Source organism: Cetorhinus maximus, chromosome 27 (genome assembly GCF_964194155.1).
Source record: "Cetorhinus maximus chromosome 27, sCetMax3.hap1.1, whole genome shotgun sequence".
NCBI lineage: Eukaryota > Metazoa > Chordata > Chondrichthyes > Lamniformes > Cetorhinidae > Cetorhinus > Cetorhinus maximus.
Genome location: NC_135905.1, coordinates 17,495,287 through 17,520,362, shown reverse-complemented (window position 1 = coordinate 17,520,362; position 25,076 = coordinate 17,495,287). Strand labels below are relative to the sequence as shown.

General features: G+C 43.4%; 1 protein-coding gene across 5 annotated transcripts in view; it reads left to right on the top strand.

Annotated features, from left to right (window-relative positions):
- The window catches only part of kcnma1a (potassium large conductance calcium-activated channel, subfamily M, alpha member 1a), a 779,423-nt gene that overhangs the window by 732,320 nt on the left and 22,027 nt on the right, over nucleotides 1–25,076 (top strand). For 4 of the 5 annotated variants that reach the window (XM_078530812.1, XM_078530811.1, XM_078530810.1 and 1 more), the window contains 4 exons: nucleotides 3,368–3,562; nucleotides 12,637–12,755; nucleotides 17,017–17,241; nucleotides 18,453–18,481. In XM_078530812.1, the coding sequence (XP_078386938.1) occupies nucleotides 3,368–3,562; nucleotides 12,637–12,755; nucleotides 17,017–17,241; nucleotides 18,453–18,481 (568 nt within the window). Of the gene's footprint in view, nucleotides 1–3,367; nucleotides 3,563–12,636; nucleotides 12,756–17,016; nucleotides 18,597–25,076 lie in introns of those variants that run through there. The other variant, XM_078530813.1, reaches the window with a different exon arrangement.

Here is a 25,076-nt window from a genome sequence, read left to right as displayed (position 1 = left end):
TTCCATGATTAGCTCCACTTGTTTCTACAAGTCTGATTCAGCAAAATCCCTCCACTCTGAATGCATTTTGTTTTCAGGGTGTTGCTATGTGTATGAATGAAGCATGGCTCAATATTCTACAGGTCCTGTCTCTCCTTACAAGAGATGGCAGTGCTATTGCTTTTGGTGACACCTCTCTTGCAACGCTAGTTACTCCATTTCTCAATCAGTCATGGAGTCAAAAACTAGTGCTGCATTATTGGTGTCACAGGGTGTGTTTTGCTCATAGAAATAAAGGGAGTGGATTTTACGATCCAGATTCCCTTTTTCAAAAAGAGCAATGTTGAAGTATCTTCAAAAGTAAACACAATAGAAACTTGATTTTTGCAAAATAGAAACTTTTCTAATAACCTAACGTGGGGAATTTTCTATCTCTGGAGAGATCACTGAGTTAGCAGCATTCAATGTTAAACTCCTAGGCCAGGATATTGAGGTCGGCGAGCGGGGGAGGCGGGACCCGCTCTCCGACATGTAAAATGACGCAGGATGACGTTGGGCGGAAATCCCGATGTCATTTCAGTTTTCAGGTCGGCGGGTGCGCAGCCGAATCAGCTGTGTGCCCACTGTCAATGGCCAATTGAGGCCATTTAAAAAGTGATTGAGCTGGTTAATGGACCTGCCTGTTCAACCTTAAGGTTGGCGGGCAAGCCGGGAGCCCTGGCGGGCTTCAGAAAAAGCACGAAACCTCGTCCACGGGCGGGATGAGGTTTCATGAGGGTTTTTAAAAATTTAATAAAAGTTTGAATGAAAGTGATGGACATGGTCCCAACTCATGTGACAGTGTCACATGAGGGGACATGTCAGGGAAATTTTAATTTTGTGCATTGACCATTTTTGAATTTGGCACCGATCTCCCTGAGGCAGCACTTAGCCTCAGGGAGATGAGTGCGCTCTTTCGCGCGCATGCATGAAAGAGTGCACTCCCGGCTAAGGGAATACCCCCCGCCCGCACAGGGAGTGCATAGCGCTTCCTGCTGGACGTTACGATGGGCAGGCCTCAATTGGCCCGCCCACGTAAAATGGCGGCGCGTCCCTAATTGGGGGCGCCAATTAGAGGCACGCCTGCACACGCCCGCTCCTGCACTTTCCCCCCCCCGTCCCCAACAGGGGGAAAATTCTTCCCCTAATTTTAACCAAGCCCAGCTGGGGTGAACTGGGCTGGTGGATAGTTAAAATGGTGACCAGCGCAGGGTGGGGGAGTCGTTGAATTGCATTACTAGTGCATTCCCACGTTCCTACCCAACACCAGCTTTACTTAGCAGAGAGCCCCTTGAGAGAGCAGTCTGTCCCAAGCAGCCGATGGCCTTACGTGAGATTTGAAAGGCACGGTCTGATATGTCATTGGCGCTGCTATCTAATTTTTACTGCAGAAGATTGAGATGCTGGTATATCATCAAATGTTGCCCTTCCCTCCCACCACTGGGAGCGCATTGAAGGCCCCAGCCCCTCCACTTCCCCAACTCCCAACACTAACCTTAAAGAAAGAGTTGTTCCCTTAGATCCCCAATTATCGCAGATGATCTACCTGATTTCCCAATGCCACCTGCTGTCTGTGATATAATTTCCATTGGTTTTGGCAGGAGTCATTGCTGCTGCACTATTCATAAGAGGCCAGGAGTTAAAATGGCCTTGGTCTCAACAATGCACTCTCCGCAGGGTTTCCCCTCTTGTACTGCTCTCCACACTCCCCACCCGCTACGAACGTGCCCCAAATTAAAATCAGAGCTCTGTCTTTTTAGTGCGTGTCACAGCCTCAATTAAAAAGTTAGTCAAAAGCAGAGCCCAGTAGTCTTTAACATGCTCAACATGCACATGTTTACTCCATTACACACCGGACATCACACTTTCATCCCACGGATACAAAACAGCCTTTGACTTTCTTTTTGTTTTTAAACAGACATTTAATGCTCGGTTGCTTCTGTGCATTTTTCACAGTTCTTACCCAAACTGCAATTACTGACCTGTTTAGTTAGCAACAATTGGACTTTGTACTTTCACATGACATATCTTTAATTTAGCAGCAGAATAATGAGAGATATGATAGTTTTTTTATATTTGGAAAAAGAACAATTAAGTAGGCAATTTTTAAAGGATTGTTCTTTTCTCCCCAAGGTTGTTACCTAATAAACCAGGACAAGTGTTTGGACACTACAGTTTATCTGCATGCCCCTTGTTTAGAAAGGAAATTCCTTTCATCCACTATTCAAATAACAATTCCTACTGCGGAGTATACATCTTCAGATGTCAGGTTAAGATAGAATTGGGCTGTACAGCTTCCAATGGGGAAAATATCTCACTTTAGCATTCTTTCCAAACAAATACGTGAAAAGGGTCGACTTGCGTAAAACAACTGAAGGCTGCTGGTGCCTGTGGAACTGGGCCCTGTGGCCCTGCATGTATTTTTTTTTTAAGTATATGGTTCTGAGAGTCCCAGCAACTTTGTGAGAAAGCCAGAGCATTTTGTAATGAGGATGTTGTACAGATTCAGGTATCAAATATTGGTCCATGGAGGCCTGGAAAAGGGACGGTGCCTCCTTCACTAAAACAATCATCTTTAATGAAGCTTGAATTTATTATATTGACATTAAGTAAATATTTCTAAGACTGATTGTTTACCTGACAGGATGGAATGGTTATAGATGCTGGCAGGCTGTCATCTTGAAGTAGCTGTGCACCTAATAAATTGTGCTTGCCAGCACACTTGAGTGTTTTAAACAAGACCACCTGGGACTTTACCCTCATCATCCATTTATTTAAAATATAATCAAAATGTTTAATTGATACATACTTAAGTCTGATTTCTGTCAGCTCATGTCGTAAAGCTGCAGGATGTGTTAGTAGGAAAGGACTGTGAGAGCATACATGTGGTAATGTGCAGCGACATTCTCAGCATAAAGGCTGTTCCCAGCTGAATCAATGATGAGGAAAAAAGGCACTCTAGCTCGTACAGGCTTTAAACCTGTCCAGAGTCTTCTACTTTTGTATCTTTCTCAGCCTCATATTGGTTGTGAAGTTAACGCTGAGAGAGGGAGACTTTGCATCACCACTAACAGCAATTATAGAGGGAATTAATCATTACAATTTCTGTCTAGAAGAAAACTGACCTGAATTTGTGTGTGGAAGAAAAGATATATAGTGAAAGGACCTAATGGGACATACAACTAAAACAGAGTAATTGGAGTCTGCTGTCTTTTCACTTCCCAGATAAAATATGTGAAGTGACAGCACGTTAGTTTTAACTGCACAAAGTCCTTGGAAAGCGTAATTTGAATTTCTTTGGTGATGACTTTAATAGTGTTCACTTAAAGAGTTTGTTTTATCTCCACAGACATACTTCAATGACAATATCCTGACTCTGATACGGACATTAGTAACAGGGGGAGCCACGCCAGAGCTGGAATCAATGCTAGCTGAAGAAAATGCCTTGAGAGGTGGATACAGCACTCCGCAAACACTATCAAACAGAGACAGGTGTCGAGTCGCACAATTGGCTCTGTACGATGGCCCTTTTGCAGACCTTGGGGTAAGGTGAATCTGTTGTTTTGCTCAGTATGTCACTCTATCCCTGACAGTTCTGAAAGAAAAACATCCAGCACTTCTACCCTGCGCAGCCATTTCTTTATATTTAAGGGTAAGCTGGAAAATTACATGAGGCAGAAAGGAATAGAGGATAAGGTTGGATAAGTAGGGTGAGAGGAAGTTCATGTGGAACATATATACAAGCATTGACCTGTTGGGCCAAATAGCCTGCTTCTGTTCAGTAAATTCTATGTAATTTAACACTTTATAAAAAATTATTTGGTGTTTGTTATGTGGATTTGTACTATGAGACGGTTGGCTGCACTGACCCACCAGTGCTTAAACATGTTGTGTCATGGGGATTGGTAATGGAGCTCTTCATCTGGAAATCTCTGGGAAAGAACCAGCAGTGCCAAGGCTAGGCAGCCCTCCCAGTGAGAAAGGGAAAACCAGCAAACTGATCTCACTAAGCTACCTCTATGGACACCTCAAGAAACCATCAAGGGCTGAGAGAGAGGTCTAGGAGCATGTGGCTCGCCACCCTCTCAGCCAGAGAGGGTGTATTCTCCGTCAGAGAATGGAGTTGCACATGGCATAAAGAGAATAAGAACGGGGAGTAAATATATTGAGACAAGATCCAGAAATGCATCCATAGTGGCTCAGTTGATACAGTCACTGTGGGGTTTACCTGTGCAGTTAAGTAATGTCCCAAGTTTGATCCCTAGCATATGCTGAGTTAAGAGGATACCGTCATGGCAAAGGGCATGACAATCAGGCCGGGAGGTCCCGGATTAAGGATGAGCAAATCAATCCAACCCCTGTTTCACAGCCTATGCTGAAATCATAAGCATCTTGGACATCGGTGAGGACAGGAAGAGAATTGCCTGCAAAGTCCTCCTGGTGAATAGCCTACTCAGTGACTGAGTCCACAGTTGAAGAATGGATGTGTGGGTAGCTGACAGCCATGGAATCATGTCCAACAAGGCTAGGAGAGAAGAGGGAAAGATTGCAAAAAGCACATTTTAAAGTTTCCTCTATGGGAATGTGAAAATACTGCTGATGATTGTGCCAGTAGCTGAAATATTGAATAGAAAATGCATTGTAAATAGGAAATGTTAATTTTCCATGAATAATAGCCAGTTTCTATCCAATACATTGTACTTTCAAGATCAAATACACCAGCAAAGCTACAGCAATAGTTGGACAGTGCTTTCCCCACTGGAAGGGCATAAAATAAAATCACTGAGTGCCTGTCATCATAACCCACTGGACAAAGTTTTTTGTATTCTGTCAGAGTATATTTATAATTCTGTTTGACAATCACAGAATTTTAATGGCACAGAAGGAGGCCATTCAGCCTATTGTGTCTGCACCAGCTCTTCAAATGAGCATTATGACCTAGTGCCGTTGCCCTTGCCTTTTCCCTGTACCCTTGCACATTGTTTCTATTCAAATAATTATCTAATGCCCTCTTTGATGCTTCGATTGAACCTGCCTCCACCACACTTCCAGGCAGTGCATTCCAGACCCGAACCACTTGCTGTGTGAAAAAGATTTTCTCACATCACATTTGCTTCTTTTGCAAATCACTTTAAATCTGTGCCCTCTTGTTCTTGATCCTTTTATGAGCAGGAACAGCTTCTCCCTATCTACTCTGTCCAGCCCCCTCATGATTTTGAATACCTCTATCAAATCTCCACTTAGCCGCCTCCTCTTCGAGGAGAACAGTCCCAACCTCTCCAATCTACCCTCATAGCTGAAATTTCTCATCCCTGGAAGCATTCTCGTAAATCTCTTCTGCACTCTCTCGAATGCGTTCAAATCCTTCCTATAGTGTGGCGCCCAGAACTGTACACAACACTCCAGCTGAGGTCTAATGAGTGTCTTATATAAATTCAGCATAACCTCTCTGCTCTTGTACTCTATGCCTCTATTAATAAAGCCCAGGATACTATATGCTTTATTAACTGCTCTCTCCACCTGTCCTGCCACCTTCAACGATCTATGCACATATACACCCAGGTCTTTCTGCTCCTGCACCCCCTTCAAAATTTTACCCCTTATTTTACATTGTCTGTCTTACCAAAATGTATCATCTCACACTTCTCCACATTGAACTTAATCTGACGCCTATCTGCCCACTCCACCAACTTGCCTATGTCCTCTTGAAACTCCATACCATCCTCCTCATATTTCACAACACCCCTAAGCTTCGTATCATTCGCAAATCTTGAAATTGCCTCTTGCACACCAAGGTCTAGATCATTAATATATATATATCAGGAAAAGCAAGGGTCCCAATACTGACCCCTGGGGAACTCCACTACAAACCTTCCTCCATCCTGAAAAATATCCATTGACCATTACTAACTATTTTTCAGCCAATTTTGTATCCATGTTGCCCTTTTATTCCATGAGCAATAACTTTTCTCATAAGTCCGTTGTGTGGCATTGTATTAAATGTCTTTTGAAAGTCCATGTACACCACATCAACAGCATTATCCTCGTCGACCTTTTCTGTTACCTCTTCAAAAGGCTCCAGCAAGTTAGTTTCCCCTTTAGAAATCCATACTGGCTCTTCCTTATCAACCCATATTTTTCCATATGACTACTAATTCTATCCCAAATAATTGTTTCTAGAATCTTGGCCACCACTGAAATTAAACTGACTGGTCTGTAATTGCTGGGCTTATCCTTACAACCTTTTTGAACAAGGGTATAACGTTTGCAATTCTCCAGTCCTCTGGCACCACCCTTGAGTCTGGGGAAGACTGAAAAATGGCCAGTGCCCCTGCAATTTCTACTCTCACTTCCTTCAATATCCTTGGATGCATCTCATCCGGTCCCAGTGCCTTGTCATCTCGAACTACTGACAGTCTATTCAACACTTACTCCTTATCAATTTTGAACCCTTCTAGTGACAGAGTTTCCTGGTTTGTCACCATGGCCTGGGTAGCATCTACCTCCTTGGTAATGATGGATGCAAAGTATTAATTTAATACCTCAGCCATGGCCGCTTTGTCCATGTGTAAATTCCCTTTTATGTCCCTAATCGGCCCTACTCCTCCTTTTACCACCCTTTTACTATTTATATGCCTATTGAAGACTTTTATGTTGGCTGCCAGTCTTTTTTCATAATCCCTCTTTGCTTCTGTAATATGCTTTTTCATCTTCCCTTTGAACCTTCTGTATTCCTCTTGGTTCTCAATTGTATTTTCTACCTGACACCTGTCATAAGTGCACTTTTTCTTCTTTATCTTGACTTCTATCTTCTTTTTCATCCAGGGAGCTCTGGATTTGTTTGCCCTGCCTTTCCCTTTCGATGGGAAATACCTTGACTGTGCCTGAAGCAGTTCTTTTTTTTTTGAAGGTAGCCCATTGTTCATCTACAGTTTTTCTTGCCAATCTTTCATTCCAGTCTATCTGGCCCAGCTCCGTTCTTGCCCCATCAAAATCAGCTCTTGTCCAGTTCATTATTCTTACCCTGGATTACCTATTGTCCTTTTCTATCATCATCCTAAAACATACAATACAATGATCACTGTCTCCTACGTGTTCCCCCACTGACACTTGATCTACTTGGCCCATCTCATTTCCAAGAAGCAGGTCCAACAGTGCATTTTTTCTTGTTGGATTGGACGCATACTGCTATAGAAAATTCTCCTGGACACAATCTAGGAACTTTTTCCTCTCTTCACTGCCACTGTCCAAGCCTATATTCAGGTAATTAAAGTCACCCATTATAATTACCCTATAATGCTTACATCTCTCTGTAATTTCCCTGCAAATTTGTTCTTCTACATCCTTCTCACTATTTGGCGATCTATAGACTACATCGAGCAGTGTAATTGCACCCTTTTTGTTCCTTAGCCAAATTGATTCTGTCCTTGAACCCTCTGGGACATCCTCTTTCTCCAGCTCTGCAAGGCTCTCTTAACCAATACCGCCACTCCTCCTTTCCTTCCTTTCCTATCTTTTCTGAACACCTTGTACCTGGGAATATTTAACACCCAGTTCTGCCCTTGAGTCAGGTCTCTGTTATCGCCACAACAACTTATTTCCACATGGCAATCTGCACCTGTAACTCCTCAATCTTATTTACTATACTCCATGCATTCACAAACATGCATAGTAACCCTGATTTAGATGTTGTTACTTTCTCCCTTACCCCGATTTTACGTATTAGAAAAATTTTGCTGGTGAACTACACAACACAAGCCATCGCATGCATGATGTGAATTAGGTAGCTGCCAGTTCAGTTCAATCTTTCTTTTAGCCAGCAGTAACTGAATAAAACCTTCATCCCAAGTGGAAAGAATAACATTATATTTGTGTTTTTTTTCAATGTAGTCATTAAAGTACCTCCCTGGAAACCACTTCTCATGGTCTTTCTGTTCAACACATTCTCCTTATAATGTGCACTATCTGGGTCTTTGGTGAGACCAGACCCAAAGAACTGTGAACAATTTTGGTCTCCTTACCTAAAGTAAGGATATACTTACTTTAGAGGGAGTACAACAAAGGCTCACCAGATTGATTCTTGGGGTGAGAGGGTTGTTCTGTGAGGTGACATTGAGTAGAATGGGCCTATATTCTCTGGAGTTTAGAAACGGGAGAAGTAATCGTATTGAAATGTATAAAATTCTTAGTAGGCATGACAGGTAAGATTAGAACCATGAGTCATAAACTCAGGATAAGAGGTGAGCCATTTAGGACTGAAATGAGGAGAAATCTTTTCACTCAGAAGGTTGAGAATCTTTGGAATTATCTATCCCAGAGGATTGTGAATGCTCAGGCATTAAGATCGATAAGGGTATCAAGGGACAGGGAATAGAATGGTAAAGTGGAGTTGATGTAGAAGATTAGCCATGATTTTTTTTTGAATGGTGGAACAGGTTTGAGTGTTGTATGGTCTACTCTTGCTCCTATTTTTTGTTATTCTAAAATGGAGCAAAATTGGTATTATGGCAATGTCAAACTCCTCTATAATGCATGGAAAGTCCAGCAGTTGAGAATCTGACTTTCCAAGCTGCAGTTCCTATGTTTGAAGCCCAATAGTTAAGCTGCTGAATGGAACACTGAAATGGAACGTTTCATTCAGTTGGGGAAGAGGTATGCATAGTCTGTATGGGACCAGTCTTGTATTGAGGAAGAGCCAATAACAGCAATGGCATCTGTCTACCCTTCCTGGGGGAAGGAGCCCCATGCAAGAATGGAATGGAGAGAAAACAAATATTTCTGCTGAAAATTATTTCTATTGGTATTTTCCTTATAATACACCATTGATGCAGTATTACCAAAGTTGCTTCATGTGGTGGTGATGGGGGGAGGGAGCATGTAACTCATGAACGTGAAGTGTCACAACTGTGCAAATAGCTTCACAAGAGGCTAATTCTCTTGTGTCTTTTTTGTGGAAATGGTGGACCTGAATGTACTAAGAATGAGGCTATTTTAAGCTAAAATAAATTATTATTTTTGAGTTTACAAGATCTACTGAACGTAGGGGTGCAATGTGCCATCAATTATTTGATATTTTCTCTATTCTGTAAAGAATATCATTAGAATGCAAATGCGCTTTAGAATATTCCTTGTGAATTGATCCTCTTAAGTGCCAATCCACCACAGTGGATTACTGTTTTTAATTTCACTGCCATCAAATCATCGTTCAATCCCATAGAAAAAGAATATCACAAAGGTTTCAGTGAAGAGAGCATTCTGAATTGACATTAATGGATATACAGTCATTAACCCAGAGAGCTTTAGCAATCATGTCATTCTGACTGAGTTAATTCAGCTCCTTCAGTGTCATGGGCAATAACTCCTTTTCTCATGTTGGTGTTAATCAAAGCTTCGTACTGAAACCAAAATATTTTATATAATAATAGAAAAAAAGGGGAAAAGTTGGTTATTTCTAGTTATATGTTCTTTAAGAGACTCAGATGGCAATATACTCTCTTTAATTCTCGGAAATTATTTCTTTTGAGTAATAGTTCTGTATAATATACGTATTAAAAAAACCTTGAAGGCAGTACTTCAATAAGAATTACTCACCCGACAAGATGTTACGAAGGGTTATTGATACCTTTGGAGATGTTCACCTGACTCTAAGCATGTTATTGAGCATGAGGCTGATGCCGTCTTAGAGCAATGAAAACTCAAAAGTACATTGTCAGTTTCACCTTGCTCTCTGGCCAGGCTAAGCACTCATTAGCACCTCAATATCAGTTCAGTTTGAATGATAGGGAAGAGCCAATGGGAAAATTTGCTCTTCACCAACATTAAAAATTGTTAAAGCTAAATGCCTGGAGTTTCTGCTAGCTTGTGTTAGTATTTCCAGCACATTCCTCCCAAAACTGGCCAAACTGGTGCAAAAGATTGAGGAATTACACGAGAGAATGAAGTCCAGTGCAAATTGAGTTTCTGCTAACTTTTATGCTAATTTAAAAACATCACACTAAAAGCTGGACCCACAACAAGACCAGCCACATGCAAAACTAGTTCAAATTTCAGCAGTTTGCTCCCGGATTGCACCTGAAGGAAAAACTCTTGGCCAAAGTAATTAAAATTTTCGGAAATCCACATTGCTGCAAAACTGAAACAATTTGAGGCCGACTCTTTGAGACACTTTGAGGGGCCACTCGCCTTGATCTGCACAACATCATAATTTATAATGTGGAATGTAAATGTATTCACAGTCTGTGTTGCTCGAATTGATTTGTTTGCTTGAAACTAGGAATGATGACTCTTACAAGTGGTTAGCAAATAGGGAAATATCTCTCATGGTGATGCTGCTCAATAGTGTGATCAGCTTCATCATAGTTGGCAGAGTTGTAGCATTCCACAACTGGCTCAGACATATTCACACTTGTGTTATTTTTAGACCAATAAAGTCAGAAGATGCTGCTTTGTCATGTAATATCTTAATTGTATTTCTTCACATCCATTTTATAAAACAGATGGCCTTGTGTTAGAAGCAAAATACCGTGGATGCTGGAAACCTGAAATAAAAACAGAAAGTGCTGGAAAAACTCAGTAGGCTTGGCAGCATCGGTGGAGAGAGAAACAGAATTAACGTTTCGAGCCCAAATGACTCTTCTTCAGAGCTAAAGAGAAGTAGAAATGTGATGGATTTTATACTGTTTAAGAGGGGGTAGAGCAGGTGGAGTAAAATAGAAGGTCAGGGATAGGTGGGAGCTAAGAAGAAATTTGACAAAGATGTCATTGACACAGGACAAAGGGTATTGTTAATGGTAGTGTTAAAGACTAAAGGTGCTGATCATGCCATAAAGGTAAGATAGCAGAATGTGTTAATAACAGAACAAGGATTAGCGCTCTGTGAAAGCAAAACATTAAAACAAGTGACAGATGTCCTTTCTGGGGGGGTGGGTGAAAAAGGATTTTTAAAAATTTTTTAAATAAACGAAGAAACAAACAGAAATTCTAAAAATTGGATTAAAAAAGGGGTACAGATGAAGGCGAGAGTTAATGGTCTGAAGTTATTGAACTCAATGTCAAGTCCAGAAGGCTGTAAAGTGAGTAATTGAAGATGAGGTGCCGTTCCTCCAGTTTGAGTTGGGCTAAACTGGAACGTTGCAACAGGCCAAGGACAGACATGTAAGTATGAGAGCAAGCTGGTGTGTTGAAATGGCAAGTGACAAGAAGGTCAGGGTCATGCTTGCAGACTGAGTGAAGGTGTTCCGCAAAGCGGTCGCCCAGTCTGTGTTTAGTCTCCCCAATGTAGAGGAGACCGCATTGGGAGCAGTGAATACAGTGGACCAAATTGAAGGAGGTGCAAGTAAAGTGCCCCTTCCCCTCCCTCCCAGAACCATGGCAAAGTCCCCACCCCCCCCACCGCAACAGCCTCCGCATTCAAAAAATTATCATCTGTTTTTTCCGCCAACTCCAACATGATGCCACCACCAAACACATCTTCCCCTCACCCCCTCTGTCAGCATTCCATAGGGACTGTTCCCTCTGTGACACCCTGGACCACTCCTCCATCACCCCCAACTCCTCATTCCCTTCCCACAGCACCTTTGCATGCAATACCTGCCCCTTTACCTCCTCCCTGCTCACCGTTCAAGGCCCCAAACACCCCTTTCAGGTGAAGCAATGCTTCACTTGCACCACCTTCAATTTGGTCTATTGTATTCGCTGCTCCCAATGCGGTCTCCTCTACATTGGGGAGACTAAACACAGACTGGCTGAGCACCTTGCGGAACACCTTCACTCAGTCTGCAAGCATGACCTAGACCTTCCTGTCGCTTGCCACTTCAACTCACCGTCTTGCTGTCATGTCCACATGTCTGTCCTTGGCCTGCTGCAATGTTCCAGTGAAGCTCAACACAAACTGGAGGAACAGCACCTCATTTTCCAATTAGGCATTTCACAGCCTTCTGGACTTAACAACTTCAGACCATGAACTCTCTCCTCCATCTTTACCCCGTATTTAATCCATTTAGTTTTTTATTTTTATTTATTTAATCTTTTTTCTTTCATTTTTAAACATTCTTTCCCCCCCCCCCCCCCCCCCCCCCCCCCCCACCCAAGACAGGGCCATCTGTCACTTGTTTTAATGTTTTGCTTTCACAGAACACTGATCGTTCTTCTGCTATTAACACATTCTGCTACCTTACCTTTATGCCACTATCAGCACCTTCTTTAGTCTTTAACACTACCATTAACATTCCCTTTGTCCTGTGTCCATGACATCTTTGTCAAATTTCTCCTGAGCTCCCACCTATCCCTGAACTATTTTGCTCCATCTGTTCTACCCCCTCTTAAAAAGTATAAAATCAATCACATTTCTACTTCTCTTTGGCTCTGAAAAAGAGTAATATAGGCGCAAAACGTTTACTCTGTTTCTCTCTCCACAGATGCTGCAAGACCTGCTGAGTTTTTTCAGCATTTTGTGTTTTTATTTCAGATGACTCTTGACATATTTTCATTTCTCCCCAAATGCTACATCTTGAGTTGAAGGTATGGGAGGTTGGGGGTGCAGTGGTGGGTGGGTGCAAATATTGCCATGGAAGCTAAGCTGTTGCTGATATTATCTCTTCTGCCTTCTTTCTGCCTCAGGATGGTGGTTGTTATGGAGACCTGTTCTGCAAGGCCTTAAAAACATACAACATGCTTTGCTTTGGAATATACCGATTGAGAGATGCACATTTACGCGCACACAACCAATGTACTAAGCGGTAAGTGCCACAAGCTTCTCACGGCTCCTTAATTGTTATTTATAATGTTTGCGTCTCTTTAACCTAAATTATTTTGCTGCTGGTACAATGTGAATGATAACATTAGTGTCACAAAACTAATGTGAAAGCACATTCCGTCTGCAGGCTTTTGCTGTCAGAAAAAGAGTTTGCTGAAAGAATTAGTTCAGTTGGATTCTAGTTGAGCAACACCAGTTTTAAGGGGAAATGGCCAAAACTGCATTGCTGGCAGTATGTCATTCACTGTAGACTGGGAGCACTTGAGATGAGAGTTTTATCTGTGGTATTTATTTGTTTCTGTCTTACAGCAGAGCTGGATTAAGTCAAATTGACTTGTTTACGACAAAATGCTGTGACAGATGCCATGAACACAAACAATGGCATCCCAGGGTACAACAACACAATTTGACATTATACACATAATTTAACATTAAAACACTGCCAAGAAATCAATCCCAATCAGCTGATCATTCTAGCCCAAAACAATGAATAGACACACTTTGGTATTACAATGTTCTTTATCATGCTGTATATCTTCACACGTCTAAAGTTTAGAACATTTGTTTCTTTTTCACCAAAACTTTCTTTAGCATAAACACAAGTGGCAAAGGAAACAATATTGAACCATGACCTTTCTGACTTTCTATATTTCCTCACTTGACAGTGTAGGGACTGGATCAACTTTCATGTAGGCACTTCCTCAATTGAAGCCATGTTTAAGTTCACAGCTCTAAAATTGTTGGTTTTGAATAACTCATCTAACATAGACATGACAGTAAATACAGGGGCTAATCCATGATCACTTAATGATGTTCTTTTGAAGTCCTGTCTTGTGCTCCATGCATTAATTTTAGCAAAAAAAATTTTACTGAATGGTGCACTTGCCAATAGGAATTGGCTATGCCTACATCTATTAAGCGACATTGGCTGAGTGAAATGAGTCCCATGATCTCTTTAGTAGCTCTCAATGAGCACGGGTGAGGTGAATACTTAAATTCCCAGGTAGATTTGATTTCTCAGAAGCAGAGCATGCATTATACAGTATCGATAATCTGAAACTGGCAGTATGTTGAACTCTGGAGCAGTGAACAGCAAAGATTTACTGGTGGAGGTTTACACAAGCGTGATTATACTGATTCTGATTTAGATAGTTGGCCAATAACAACTTTTCTCTACAGAACCTGTGGTCTAAACAAAATTGTACTTTCTAATTGTTTGCTGCTCTTCACTTATGAATTTGCAAAATTACTGAAGTGAAAGGGAAACTGTTGGTGGACACACCTGTTGCGAAGCCTTCTTTGTTGGGCTCTGGCTTTCCTCATCAGGCCCAATAATCGGTGCACCATTGGTAGAGGTGCTATCAGGCTGCCTGTGTCTTCTGTTAAAACAATATCACTAATCATACTCTACTAATGAACATGGTCAGTTTAATGAAGCCAATTTAAGCGATAAGGACTAAGAATAGCAGAGATTGTTCATGCTTGTTTTAATCCAAAAGCAAAACTAACTTGTGGAAACAAACACTAAAGTGATAAAATATGGAGAGTTTCCTGCTGTCATGACACAATTCCCAGCAAATAGGCTTTAGTTTGTTTTTGCCATCACATGCTATTGTTAGATATATTAAAAAAAGTACTGTCATGGTTATAGTTAGTGATTATATGGGTCTGATACTCCTGAAAGTTACTTGAAGCTGTGAAGAATGTGGGTGGGTGAGAAAATCTAGACCGAAAACCCAGAGGTAAGGGATTCCCCCAAGTCCTGCTGAATTTAACGGGATGAAGCTGCTTGTATTTTTTCAGCTGGAATGGCAGTCTGTGACTGCCTTTCAGGCTGGAAATCAGCAAGGAGTGGATAGTGGGGTAAGTCTGACATCACGAGAGGGTCAGACATTGTGAGGTGTGGGGATTAACATCATGGAGTTCCAATTGCTTGTTAGTATGTTGGGTTTGATGGAATCACTCCTGTTCGTCCTGGCCCACAAGCGGCGCAATAAAAGTATTTACATCATAGATCAAACCCTTCTTGCATTCTTTCCCTTGTCAGGATTCCCAAGTCTTCATGCGTTAAAGTAAAAATGGAGTTAAAATGAGAGCAAGATTTTAGTGACTGATCTGCATCCTCAGGAGGGCTTGATTGACCTGCCATCATTAAAACCAGAAGTAAGATTAGAGAGGAGTTTGAGAATTTAATTTTTTTTTACCTTCTTTACCCAACCAGATTTGTGGTTAAAATCCACCCATCCCCGACAACGTGTTTAATCTGATAGGCAGCACCTCTACAACTTTAAATGGCATTGGGATCTCACTGAGATTAAAAGGATAGAATACAATTATTAGAAATCTAAAAATACTGGAAAGGCACAACAAGCTGATATCTGAAACCAGGAGATAGGTGGAGCTCAGCACTACATTGATTACTGGAGGCTTTCACAACATAGCTCTCAAGGTTTCTGTCCAAGTTTAGTATTTGAAAGGCTTCTGTACAAATACAAGTATTGTCAATCTCATTGCAGCCTAATATTATCACTGTGTTTAATGCCAGAATCTTTTTCAGTTTAGATTATCCTATTGAAGCTTTCCTCAAAAATGACCTTTTAGACATATTACTCCAAAAAGCAAAACAAAGTTCCAGCCAAGGTCATTATATTGATCCCCATTCTCCAGCTATGCACTTGACGATTCTCTATGCATGATGAAGAGGTTTTGAGTCCCCTCATTTATTTATTTTCCCACATGTTCTGAATTCCTCAAGCACCGTTCACTGGGTGTTCACTTCAGCTGCGAGGAGATAGCCTTAGACCTTGCTTACAAGGTAATATCTGACTTAAGTTGAATTTGCACTTTTATGAAATGTGACTGTAGCTTCACAGTGTAATGATCCCCATGGGGAAACTGTAACTAAATGCCCCCCAAATGAAGAAATTACCAAAAGGATTCCACTGTTTTTTGCTTTTACTTTTACACATTCCACGTAAATTAAACATGAATTAATGAGCAAAAAAAAATCAGTAGTAACTATAAATTACACATAAAATAGCAGATACATCAAAGGCTGTCTCATGAGATTACAAAAATTTGTATCACTCCCCACACACATGTGGCACCAATTGTAATTTCAAAGTCTTTCTAACTCAGCCTTCGGAATACAGGATCTTCTCACTTAATGGATTTGGTCCTCAAGTTACCTGCAACTCCATCCAAGCCCCCAAAGATTACTGTTGCCCAAATGGCATACGCGCAGAACCTCCTTAGCTAGGCTCACGACAGTCATGATAGCACAGAATCCCTAGCAATTCCATTAGCTGACACCTTTAATAAACCTCGTTAAATGGCCTGGTGAACTCTGACAAAACTGAAGCACAGCTGTAGAATTGTCTAATTCACGATTTCTGTGGAACCCCCCTGCCATCAGCTTTCTGTCCTTTTTAACTGTGCAAACAACTCCTTATAAATGTGTCTTCTATGTTCTTCCCCTGCTGCAGTTCTTCTTTGTCTCTGCCCACATGGCTTCTATATCTTGTTTCCTGCTGATACTGCTTCCAGGTCAAGGGTTGCCAGGTCATATGGACCAGTGTTTCTTATTCCTGAAAATGACAGCTGATCCCCTGCACAATTGATGCAAACTCTTAAAAGTCCTTTTCAAACATTCTTTAAAAAAATTACATATTCCACAGACATTAAAGAAATTACAAATTTTCCTTATAGTAGTGATACTGGGTACAAGGTCATCATAACAGGTAAATGATAAATTCCCAAGTTTCCTGATACTTTATGTTATCTGCTACAATAGTGAATCAATGGACCTTGTGCATTTCAACTTTCCTTGTTGGAGCATTTTGTAGAAGTGCTGGTGGGAAGTTTTGACCTAATTTGATCAACTACCTGGATCTAGTGAAAAGCTGGTTTTACACCATGTCCAATTTTGCACTCCACTGAAGTCAACTGAGAGTAATATCAGGTGGGATATAAAAGCATTGTTCCACCAATCCCCTGGGAATCCTGCTCAGTGAATTAGCTTAAAATTACCTCCTTTATTGCAACTGCGATAACATCATACACAATTAATACAGTGACATTTCTGGGCAGTGCATTTTGATGCAGGTTTTGTCATCATGTTACAGCTTTAGGCAAAAGCAAAATTTAAACATGAGTTTGCAATACTGTGGTCCTTACATGCATAATAATGTTCCAGTATTAGGATTGCTTGCATGGTTCATTTATATTTTCCTGTTCCTTTTCAGATATGTGATTGCTAATCCACATTATGAATTTGAACTAGTCTCAACGGATGTGATCTTCTGTCTGATGCAATTTGACCACAACGCTGGCCAATCCCGTGGCAGCTTATCGCACTCATCTCATTCCTCCCACTCTTCCAGTAAGAAAAGCTCGTCTGTGCACTCCATCCCAACTACCACCAACCGTCCAAACCGCAACAAGATTCGGGATCCTCGGGAAAAGCAGAAGTATGTGCTTGACCCTGCTGTCTGATGAAAAACTGTTTGTGAATTTCCACCTCTGTCCATTCCCCAACGCAGAGCTTTCCTTTGTCACGGACTGCATCACGTATGTTTGCACATGTTCGTCTGTATGCATGTGCTTGTCAACAGATTTCATCGTCCATCTCCTGCAGCACAACAGCAACAAACCAGATGGACCTAAAAGCCAATCATTACCAAACACCAGTTAACTATCAGCAGTAACTACTGACATACTTCTTTTTGAAACACTTAATGTTTGTTACTTTACACAGAGCATAATAATAGTAATTATTTAATGCACAGCATTAGGGTACAGAAAAGGGTAAGATTTTTATAATTATCTTAAACTGAAAATTACTTATATCCAAACAGGCAACTCCTAGCAAAAATGACTACTGTCCCGTTGGTGATAAGGGCAGAGCATTTTAAATTCATGACATTTTTGCATTGTCACTGAATCAATAGCACGTTCCTATAAGCACAGACACAGCTGGAAGAGCTTTGGTGGGGGAGGTGGGGGGAGTGATGAATAGAATTTAGCGAGACATGCACAACATTCTTTTTTTCCTTGATTTGACTGTTACATTGTCAACTTTTTTTTTCTTCCTGAGAATTGATGTCGCACTATTTTTAAAATTAACTTTTATATTTCCTAAGATAAAAAGTCAGTCATGTTTTCCTGGGATGGTTCAATGATGTGAATCTTGGCAGAAAAACAAAAAAAAGTAAGAAAATAGTATGTCAGGCACTTTTATACAGTAGCCATTTCATACCGCAGTTTGTATTCATGAAGACAGTTGAACGCACCCTTTTGTGTGACTGTCATAGATACAATTGGCATATACACGCTATTGATCTTTCATAGAAGCAGGACATTTGCTTTCTGGTGTTATGTGGGAATGTATTTTTTTTAGGAAGCCAACATTTGTAAGATGATTTTACTTTTTCCCCCATTCAGTATGCTTTCCTAAAACAATGTTTACACTATACCACTATTTCATAGCATGGGCTTGCTAGTGGGTGTGTGTTATGATTAAAAGACTACTAACCAAAGTAGACTTTCACTGACACCGTCTTATTTACAGGAGATTTTAATTTTCCATCAGACAGTGCCAGTGAAAGTGTTGAGTCCAAAATGTGATAGTTTAAGAAAATTGTAAACTTACCTAGAATATTTACTTACTTTTTCTCTAAAGTGCTACAAGGATGACTAGAATGAGCCAAGGTATGACTATCAATGGTTTTGCATGATATGGCAATTGCCGTGGGTTCTTTCCATACTTGTCCTTGTGAAACTTTGTTAAATAAAATTTAGTAAAAAGACTTTTTTTTTAAACAAATCAAATAATTTGTGTTTGTTTATGCTTTCTGGCCGAAATGAGCTGTCTGCTGCTGTCGCTGTTGCTTTGTCCATGACAGATGTGACTCTGTGTGTCCATCATTCTCCTGCTCCTTTGCATGTGGTGTCTTGCTGCTCATGTGATTGCCCTGTGACCAATTGGAATCTGTCACTGTATGCAGATTCCATCATTCAGCTCATTGTTCTGTCTGAGACCGACAGGATCATTTGATTTTGTGTTGATGTCAGCTGAGCAATTAATCATCCTGTTCATACAGTGGTTTTGTGAGCCTCTATTCTCATTCTTCCTTGAAAATTCAGTTTGCTGAAATTTATGTTTTAGTGAACAGTCATTCTGTATCGTGTATCTGTCCCTCAACACGTTTCTACATAATTTGTCAAGAAGGAGTGTAATTGTGGGATCCATAACAGTAAGCAGCATTGTATGGATAAAAGCATCATAGTGCAGCTCTGGGCTGAGCATCGGTCTGTATTATCAGGCCCAAATTACCAATGATGCTTTTTACCCTACACTATTGCTCAGATGTCACCTGTCCTCTTCAAACCACTCCCATGTTTTGTGTATGTGCGTGCGTGTCTTTTGCTTTCCTTGTTTAAGTCCCAGTTGTAGTGACATCCCATGTTACTGTATACCTTGTACATATGAGGTAAAGTTAAGGAACCTTTGATGAATGTACTGTAACCAACCAACTGAATCCCTTCCCTGCCCGACCAAAAGTTGTGCCAGCTGAATGTGAAAATTTAATTTTCCGCGAAGGAGAAGTAGACGCTGTTATGTGAGTTTGGCATTTTAACTTAAAAAAACAATTTTATTCAGGTGCATATATTTATGTTGAAGGTGGGTCCACAGTGAAATCCTACTCTTTAGTAACTCAGTTATGGAATAGTAGTGATCTTTAACATTAGTAGCACAATAATGTCAAACTTTTTTTTAAATGTAGAAATACTACTTTGTTAAACTTGCCGTTGATCTGGAGCCACCCAACAACCAAATAAAGCACGACCAGTTAGTGACTGGCAACATTTCTGAAGTTGTGACTTGGCTCCAAGGCCAGTCTGAATCACTCATTCCCTATTGACTTGAACAGAGTCAATTGGAAACACCCATAACCTGTGGCTCTGGATAAAAGGCAATGCAGCATTGCAGGTCTCCCTGTGATGACAGAATCCCTGTTACTTCAGTGCAGGTAATAGATCCATTTTTCATTACTTTTTCAGTAGAGATTGGTGGAGTACTTGGAGAGAAAATATTCCACTGTCATTCTAGACATCTCTTCTTTAAGTAGAAACAAATGTTCATAATCTGGAATCCATGTACTGATATTAAAGAAGGAATTGTGGCTTTTAAATGACAGAGATCACCTACTTTAACTGCCATGGCATTGCCTGCCTCTGCCCAACCCCTGCTGAAATTTTCATCCATGCCTTTCTCGCCTCCAGATGCACTTATTGCAATGTTCCCATCCTCCACATCCAATAAACTTCAGGGCCAGAATTTTCTGCTCAGCGTGCGGGTGCGCGCCCGACACGCTCGAGTGTAAAATAGCGCCCGCGATGACATTGGGTGAACATCCCAACATCATTGCGCACTCACGTGATATTTCACTCGGTGGGCGCAGAGGCCAATTAAGGCCATTAAAAAGTCAACTGATGCCAATTTTTCGTTGCCTGTGCGATTTCGTGCTTGTCACACGGGCAAAACGGGCAGGCGGCCAGCCGACAATTTCAAAAACCTCATCCACAGGTGGGATAAAAAGGGCCAGCAGCAGTGTGAGTAGTGAGGAGTTTGGTGGATAGTTTGCTGCTGGTTGCTTGTTTGAACTTGGCTTCATCTCTGTTCGGGGCTTCATTTTTAGCATTTCCAGGCTTTGTTTCAGGACTTATTGGTATCTGCAAAGCACCTGGAGGATTCAGACAGTGTGGACCCTTCCAGGTATCAAACATTCTTCCGTTACCCTGGTAATGGGGATTGTGGTCTCCGCTGGTGGAGAGGAAGAGGAAGAGAGGGGTAGAAGGGAGAGGAGGCCACATCTCCCATTGCAGCCTCCAGGGGAGGGACCTGTGAGAGGGGAGGGACCTGTGAGAGGAGAGGCACAGGCACAAGGGGGTGCAGGGCTGGCAGGAAGTCTTAAGACAGAAGGTGCCACAGAAGACACCACTATCCTGCTGCCAGGATTTAAAAGCAGTGATGCAGCTACCTCAATATGTCCGAGGTGCAGTGCCGAAGGAGACCTCAAAAGGGAGACCATGACCCCCATCTGTTAGATGATTGGGCCTGAGGTCAGCTCCAACTGTGTGGGTGGACACGCCATGCCAGTGGCTCTGAAGGTCACAGTGACCCTCAACTTCTAATACTCCGGCTCTTTCCAGGGCTCAGTGGGGGATCTGTGTGAAGCCTCCCAATCAGCTGTCTACAGTTGAGTCAAACTGGTGACAGAAGCTCTGTTAAGGTGGGTACTGACCTTTGTTCCTTACCGTACGGATGAGGCCAGCCAGGCTGAGCGAGCCAGAGGCTTCGCAGCAATTGCTGGTTTCCCCCGCATCCAGGGTGCCATCGCCTGCACACATGTGGCCATCAAGGCACCAGTAGATCAGCCCAGTGCCTTCGTCAACAGGAAGGGCTTCCACTCCATGAATGTGCAGACAGTGTGTGACCACAGGATGTATATTTGGCATGCCTGTGCAAGGTACTCTGGCAGCTTCCATGACACTTACTGCTGACTGTGCTGTCTTGATGATCTTGGCGGTCACTCTCTGGCCAGTGGAGCCTGTGCTGGCCCCGGCTGGGAGGGAGCGGCCAGTGCCACAGCTGTCATCTCCCCAGTCATCGCAGCCTCATCAGATGCGACGGTCACTGGCGGAGGGGTGGAGGAGCTGCTGCCGTCATCCAAAGTGCCCTGAGAGGAGCCCGCAGAGATGACAAGCAAGATGACAAGCAACTCGTGCGCCAACGTGAGAGCAGTCTGGACCTCCCTGCTCACCATTGATGGACAGGCACCTAGCTGGGATTCTGGGTGCCTCATTCATCTCCCACACTGGCACTGACCACCTGAGGTAATTGCCTGTGTGAGGACTTGCAGCTCCAAGCGCAACCCCAGGTACCCCTCATCCTGTCCCTGGGGCTGCCTCTTCATGAGAGTCGCCAGTCTCTCAATGGAGGAGGTAGTGTGCTCGGCCATGAGGGTCAACGCAGTGCTCATCCTCCGCGTGGTCCATAATGGGGACCATGACACACAGACCTTCATGGATCTCAGCCAGATCCTCCCGCACATCTTGCTGGACATCCAGCATCTGCTGCCTAATGGATGACTCCAGAGGCTCATCATCTGCCTTTGACTCAGCATCGTCGTGGTCTCCAGCTGTCCTCCAACTGTCGGCGCCCTGGGCGCACTCAAGCGGGTGTGAAGTGCCCTCACCAATGCGCACCAACATTCTAGCTGCCAATCTAATGCCCACTGAGATGCTGGTATCTGCGCTGCTGTCTGGTTCAGAGAGCAGGTGTGATGCAGGTACAAATGAAGACCGGTGGTCCTCCAGCATCAGGGGCGGCCCTTCGAGGTCCAGAGAGCGACTGTGTGCTGGTGAATCTAAGGGAGAACAAGGCCATGTCATTAGTTAAAGTCATCACACTGTCACTGTGCATGCCAGGCACCCTGGTGAGACAATGGAGATCTGCATCATGGTGCCATTGTCTTTCAGTGATCAATGGGGACTCCAGGTTTGAGGCTCCCATCAATGAAGAGACTACACTAGAATGGTTGCACAATGTGAAACTGTCACCTCAGTGCACTGCACTCTTAACTTCGTCTGGCACTCCTACCTCTCCACGCCCTGTTGCACGTGGAGTGTGCCGGCACTCCAGCTCAAGGGCGTCCAACTCGAACCTGGTGAGCAACAGCAGATTGGGCCGGCCTCTTCCTGTCCATGAGCTCTCCATTTGGTTATGGCTTGTCTTCTCCTGAACAAACAGAGGAGCATTGATTCATCCACTGTCTACCTGCAGCACCATTGCAGCCTGGCCAACTCCAGCTGAGGACACCTCACAGGGCACATCTGAGTCATGGCCCTCGAGCTGCAAGGCACTCAGCCCAAGCAGCCAGGGCTCACCCCCTTGGCCAGCTCCAGTTTCACTGACAGTTGGCACTCAGACCCTAGTGCCCCTGAAGTCCACGGGGGGAAGGGTCATACCTTAACACTTCTGCACACAGTCCCATGGCAACATGGTACTTGCCCATCCTGAGCTCAGCTGGTCGCACCACGTTATGGCTGCTAACCAGTGCTGCAACCTCCTCCCATGCCCTCTTTGTGTGTTGCATTGGCCCCCTCCTCCCATCTCTGGGGACAAGGGTATCCCTCCTGGCAGCCACCTCCTCCAGGAGGACCGCGAGACACTCATCGGAAAAAATGGGGGCCGAGTGCCCACCCGACCTGCCCTCCCACCTGCTGTGTCCAGTCGCACTCGACTCCATTACTAGAATGTTGAAGATGCAGAGTAGACGTTCTTCCATGGTAGCCCCCCAGGGGCAGCCTGGGCCGTTTTTAAACTGGCCGGATCGCCTTTGGACCCGGCAGCTGACAGGCACCCGCCCCCGTGTGCCCCTTCCTGACCAGGGAGGAGCTTTGTTTTACACTGGGCGGGCCTTAATTGGCCCGCCAGCATGAAATCGCAATCGGGTGCCGATTGCAGGCAACGGGCCATTTCCCGGGCACTCCCAGGCCCACCAACCGAGCCCGCCTGCGGACCTCAAAATTCTGGCCCAGCTGATCTGAAACTCTGCTGTGGCATTCAATCCTTCACCAAGTCCTGCTCATTCATCACACCCACATTGACTCCAAGACCACCCACATTGACTCCAAGACCACCCCCACCCCTTTAATTTAAAATTTTCATCCTGACGTTTAGATCTCTGCTTGGCCTCGCCCTCCCTCAGCTCCAGATACTCGCCTCAGGACTCCAGGTTCCTCAGACTCTTTTTTTTTTTTGTGTACTGCTGCCTCCCTAAACCCCTCTACCTCCCTTCTCCTGAAAACCTACCTCCAAGTATCTCCTCCTAAAGCTCGGCACCATTTTTATCTGATTATATTTCTGTGAAGTGCCTTGGGATATTTTCCTACATTAATGGTGCTATATAAATACAAGTTGTGATGAAATGCTAAAATAGTCCTTGTATTGATGCTGTTTAATCTAGAGGTGCTAAGGAAACCAGCATCAGTAGAATACTGTGAAATTGAGTTCACCTTGAAATATTTATAAAAAGTGCTGAGCAAGATTCTAGTAAAAAATAACTCTGGTTACGGTCAAGGTAGTTAATAGGACTGGCATTGCTTACTTTGAAGCACAGTAGGACAGCCCTGGATGTTGTTAGTGACTTCGGACACAATTTAATAGTGTTTGTGCCACCAAGTAAAATCCAGGCCTGCTAGGAGACTGAGTGCCTCAATTGGAAAGCACACAAAGCATGTACAGTGCAGGGTCTCAAATACTAAGACTAGGACAAAAGCCACCTCCCCCACAATCCCCCACCACCCTCAGCCAAAATATGGAAGCAGAGTTCTCATGTTAATATAACTTCAGAGGGTAATTTGGATATTTATTTTATCAGTACGTATCAGCTGTTCTCAGTTGGTAATGTTGGGTGGAATTTTCCCAGATTTGCACTAAGCACGGTAGCGGGCAGGTGAAACGACGTTTTACCCGCTGGCCGCAGTGATGGGTTTTCACACCGTATCGTCCCAAACCTGCCACATTATTTACGCATTCTTGGGAAACACCGTTTCCATGGCGAGCAGGCTCTCATTCACCCGCCCGTAATCACCCTGCCGCTGCCTCACACCGGGCGCCATATCTCAGGGCTTCCAGCTCACCACTGCTGCACGGAAGACATGGCCCTGAAACTGAAGAAGACTGTGGCCCCCAGGTTTGGATGCTGTGGAGGCCCGCCAATGTCCTCTAATCCTGCTCTGGCCGCAGGATGGGCAGCAACAGCACTAACCCCAGCTTGCGAGGCAGTGGCAGCTGTGGTCAGCGCCAACACCCTTAAAAAGAGGACAGCCACCCAGTGCCGCAAGAGCATGAATGATCTCCATTCTGCCAGGTTAAGTCATTCTTCTCATCACTTTCAGCTCTCACGGTCACACATCCACAGCGATCTCACTCACTGCCAATTCATGGGACATCACCGTTTACTCTCTCACACTCACCATCATTGTCCTCATCCCGTCCACGGGACCACTCACCACCCACACAGGCCCGGCATACTTATCATCTGGTCGAGGCGCCCTGCTTACACTTTCTCCATCTCTATTCATGCAGGACAAGCTGGCACACAACAAGAGGGAGAGATTGCTGACTGGTGGAGGAATGCCCAAAATCAAGGTCCTCATGGACTTTGAAAACAGAGCCATCAAACTGGTCAGTGAGGATCTGGATCATTCCTGTGCTGACAGTGAGGTCGGCAGT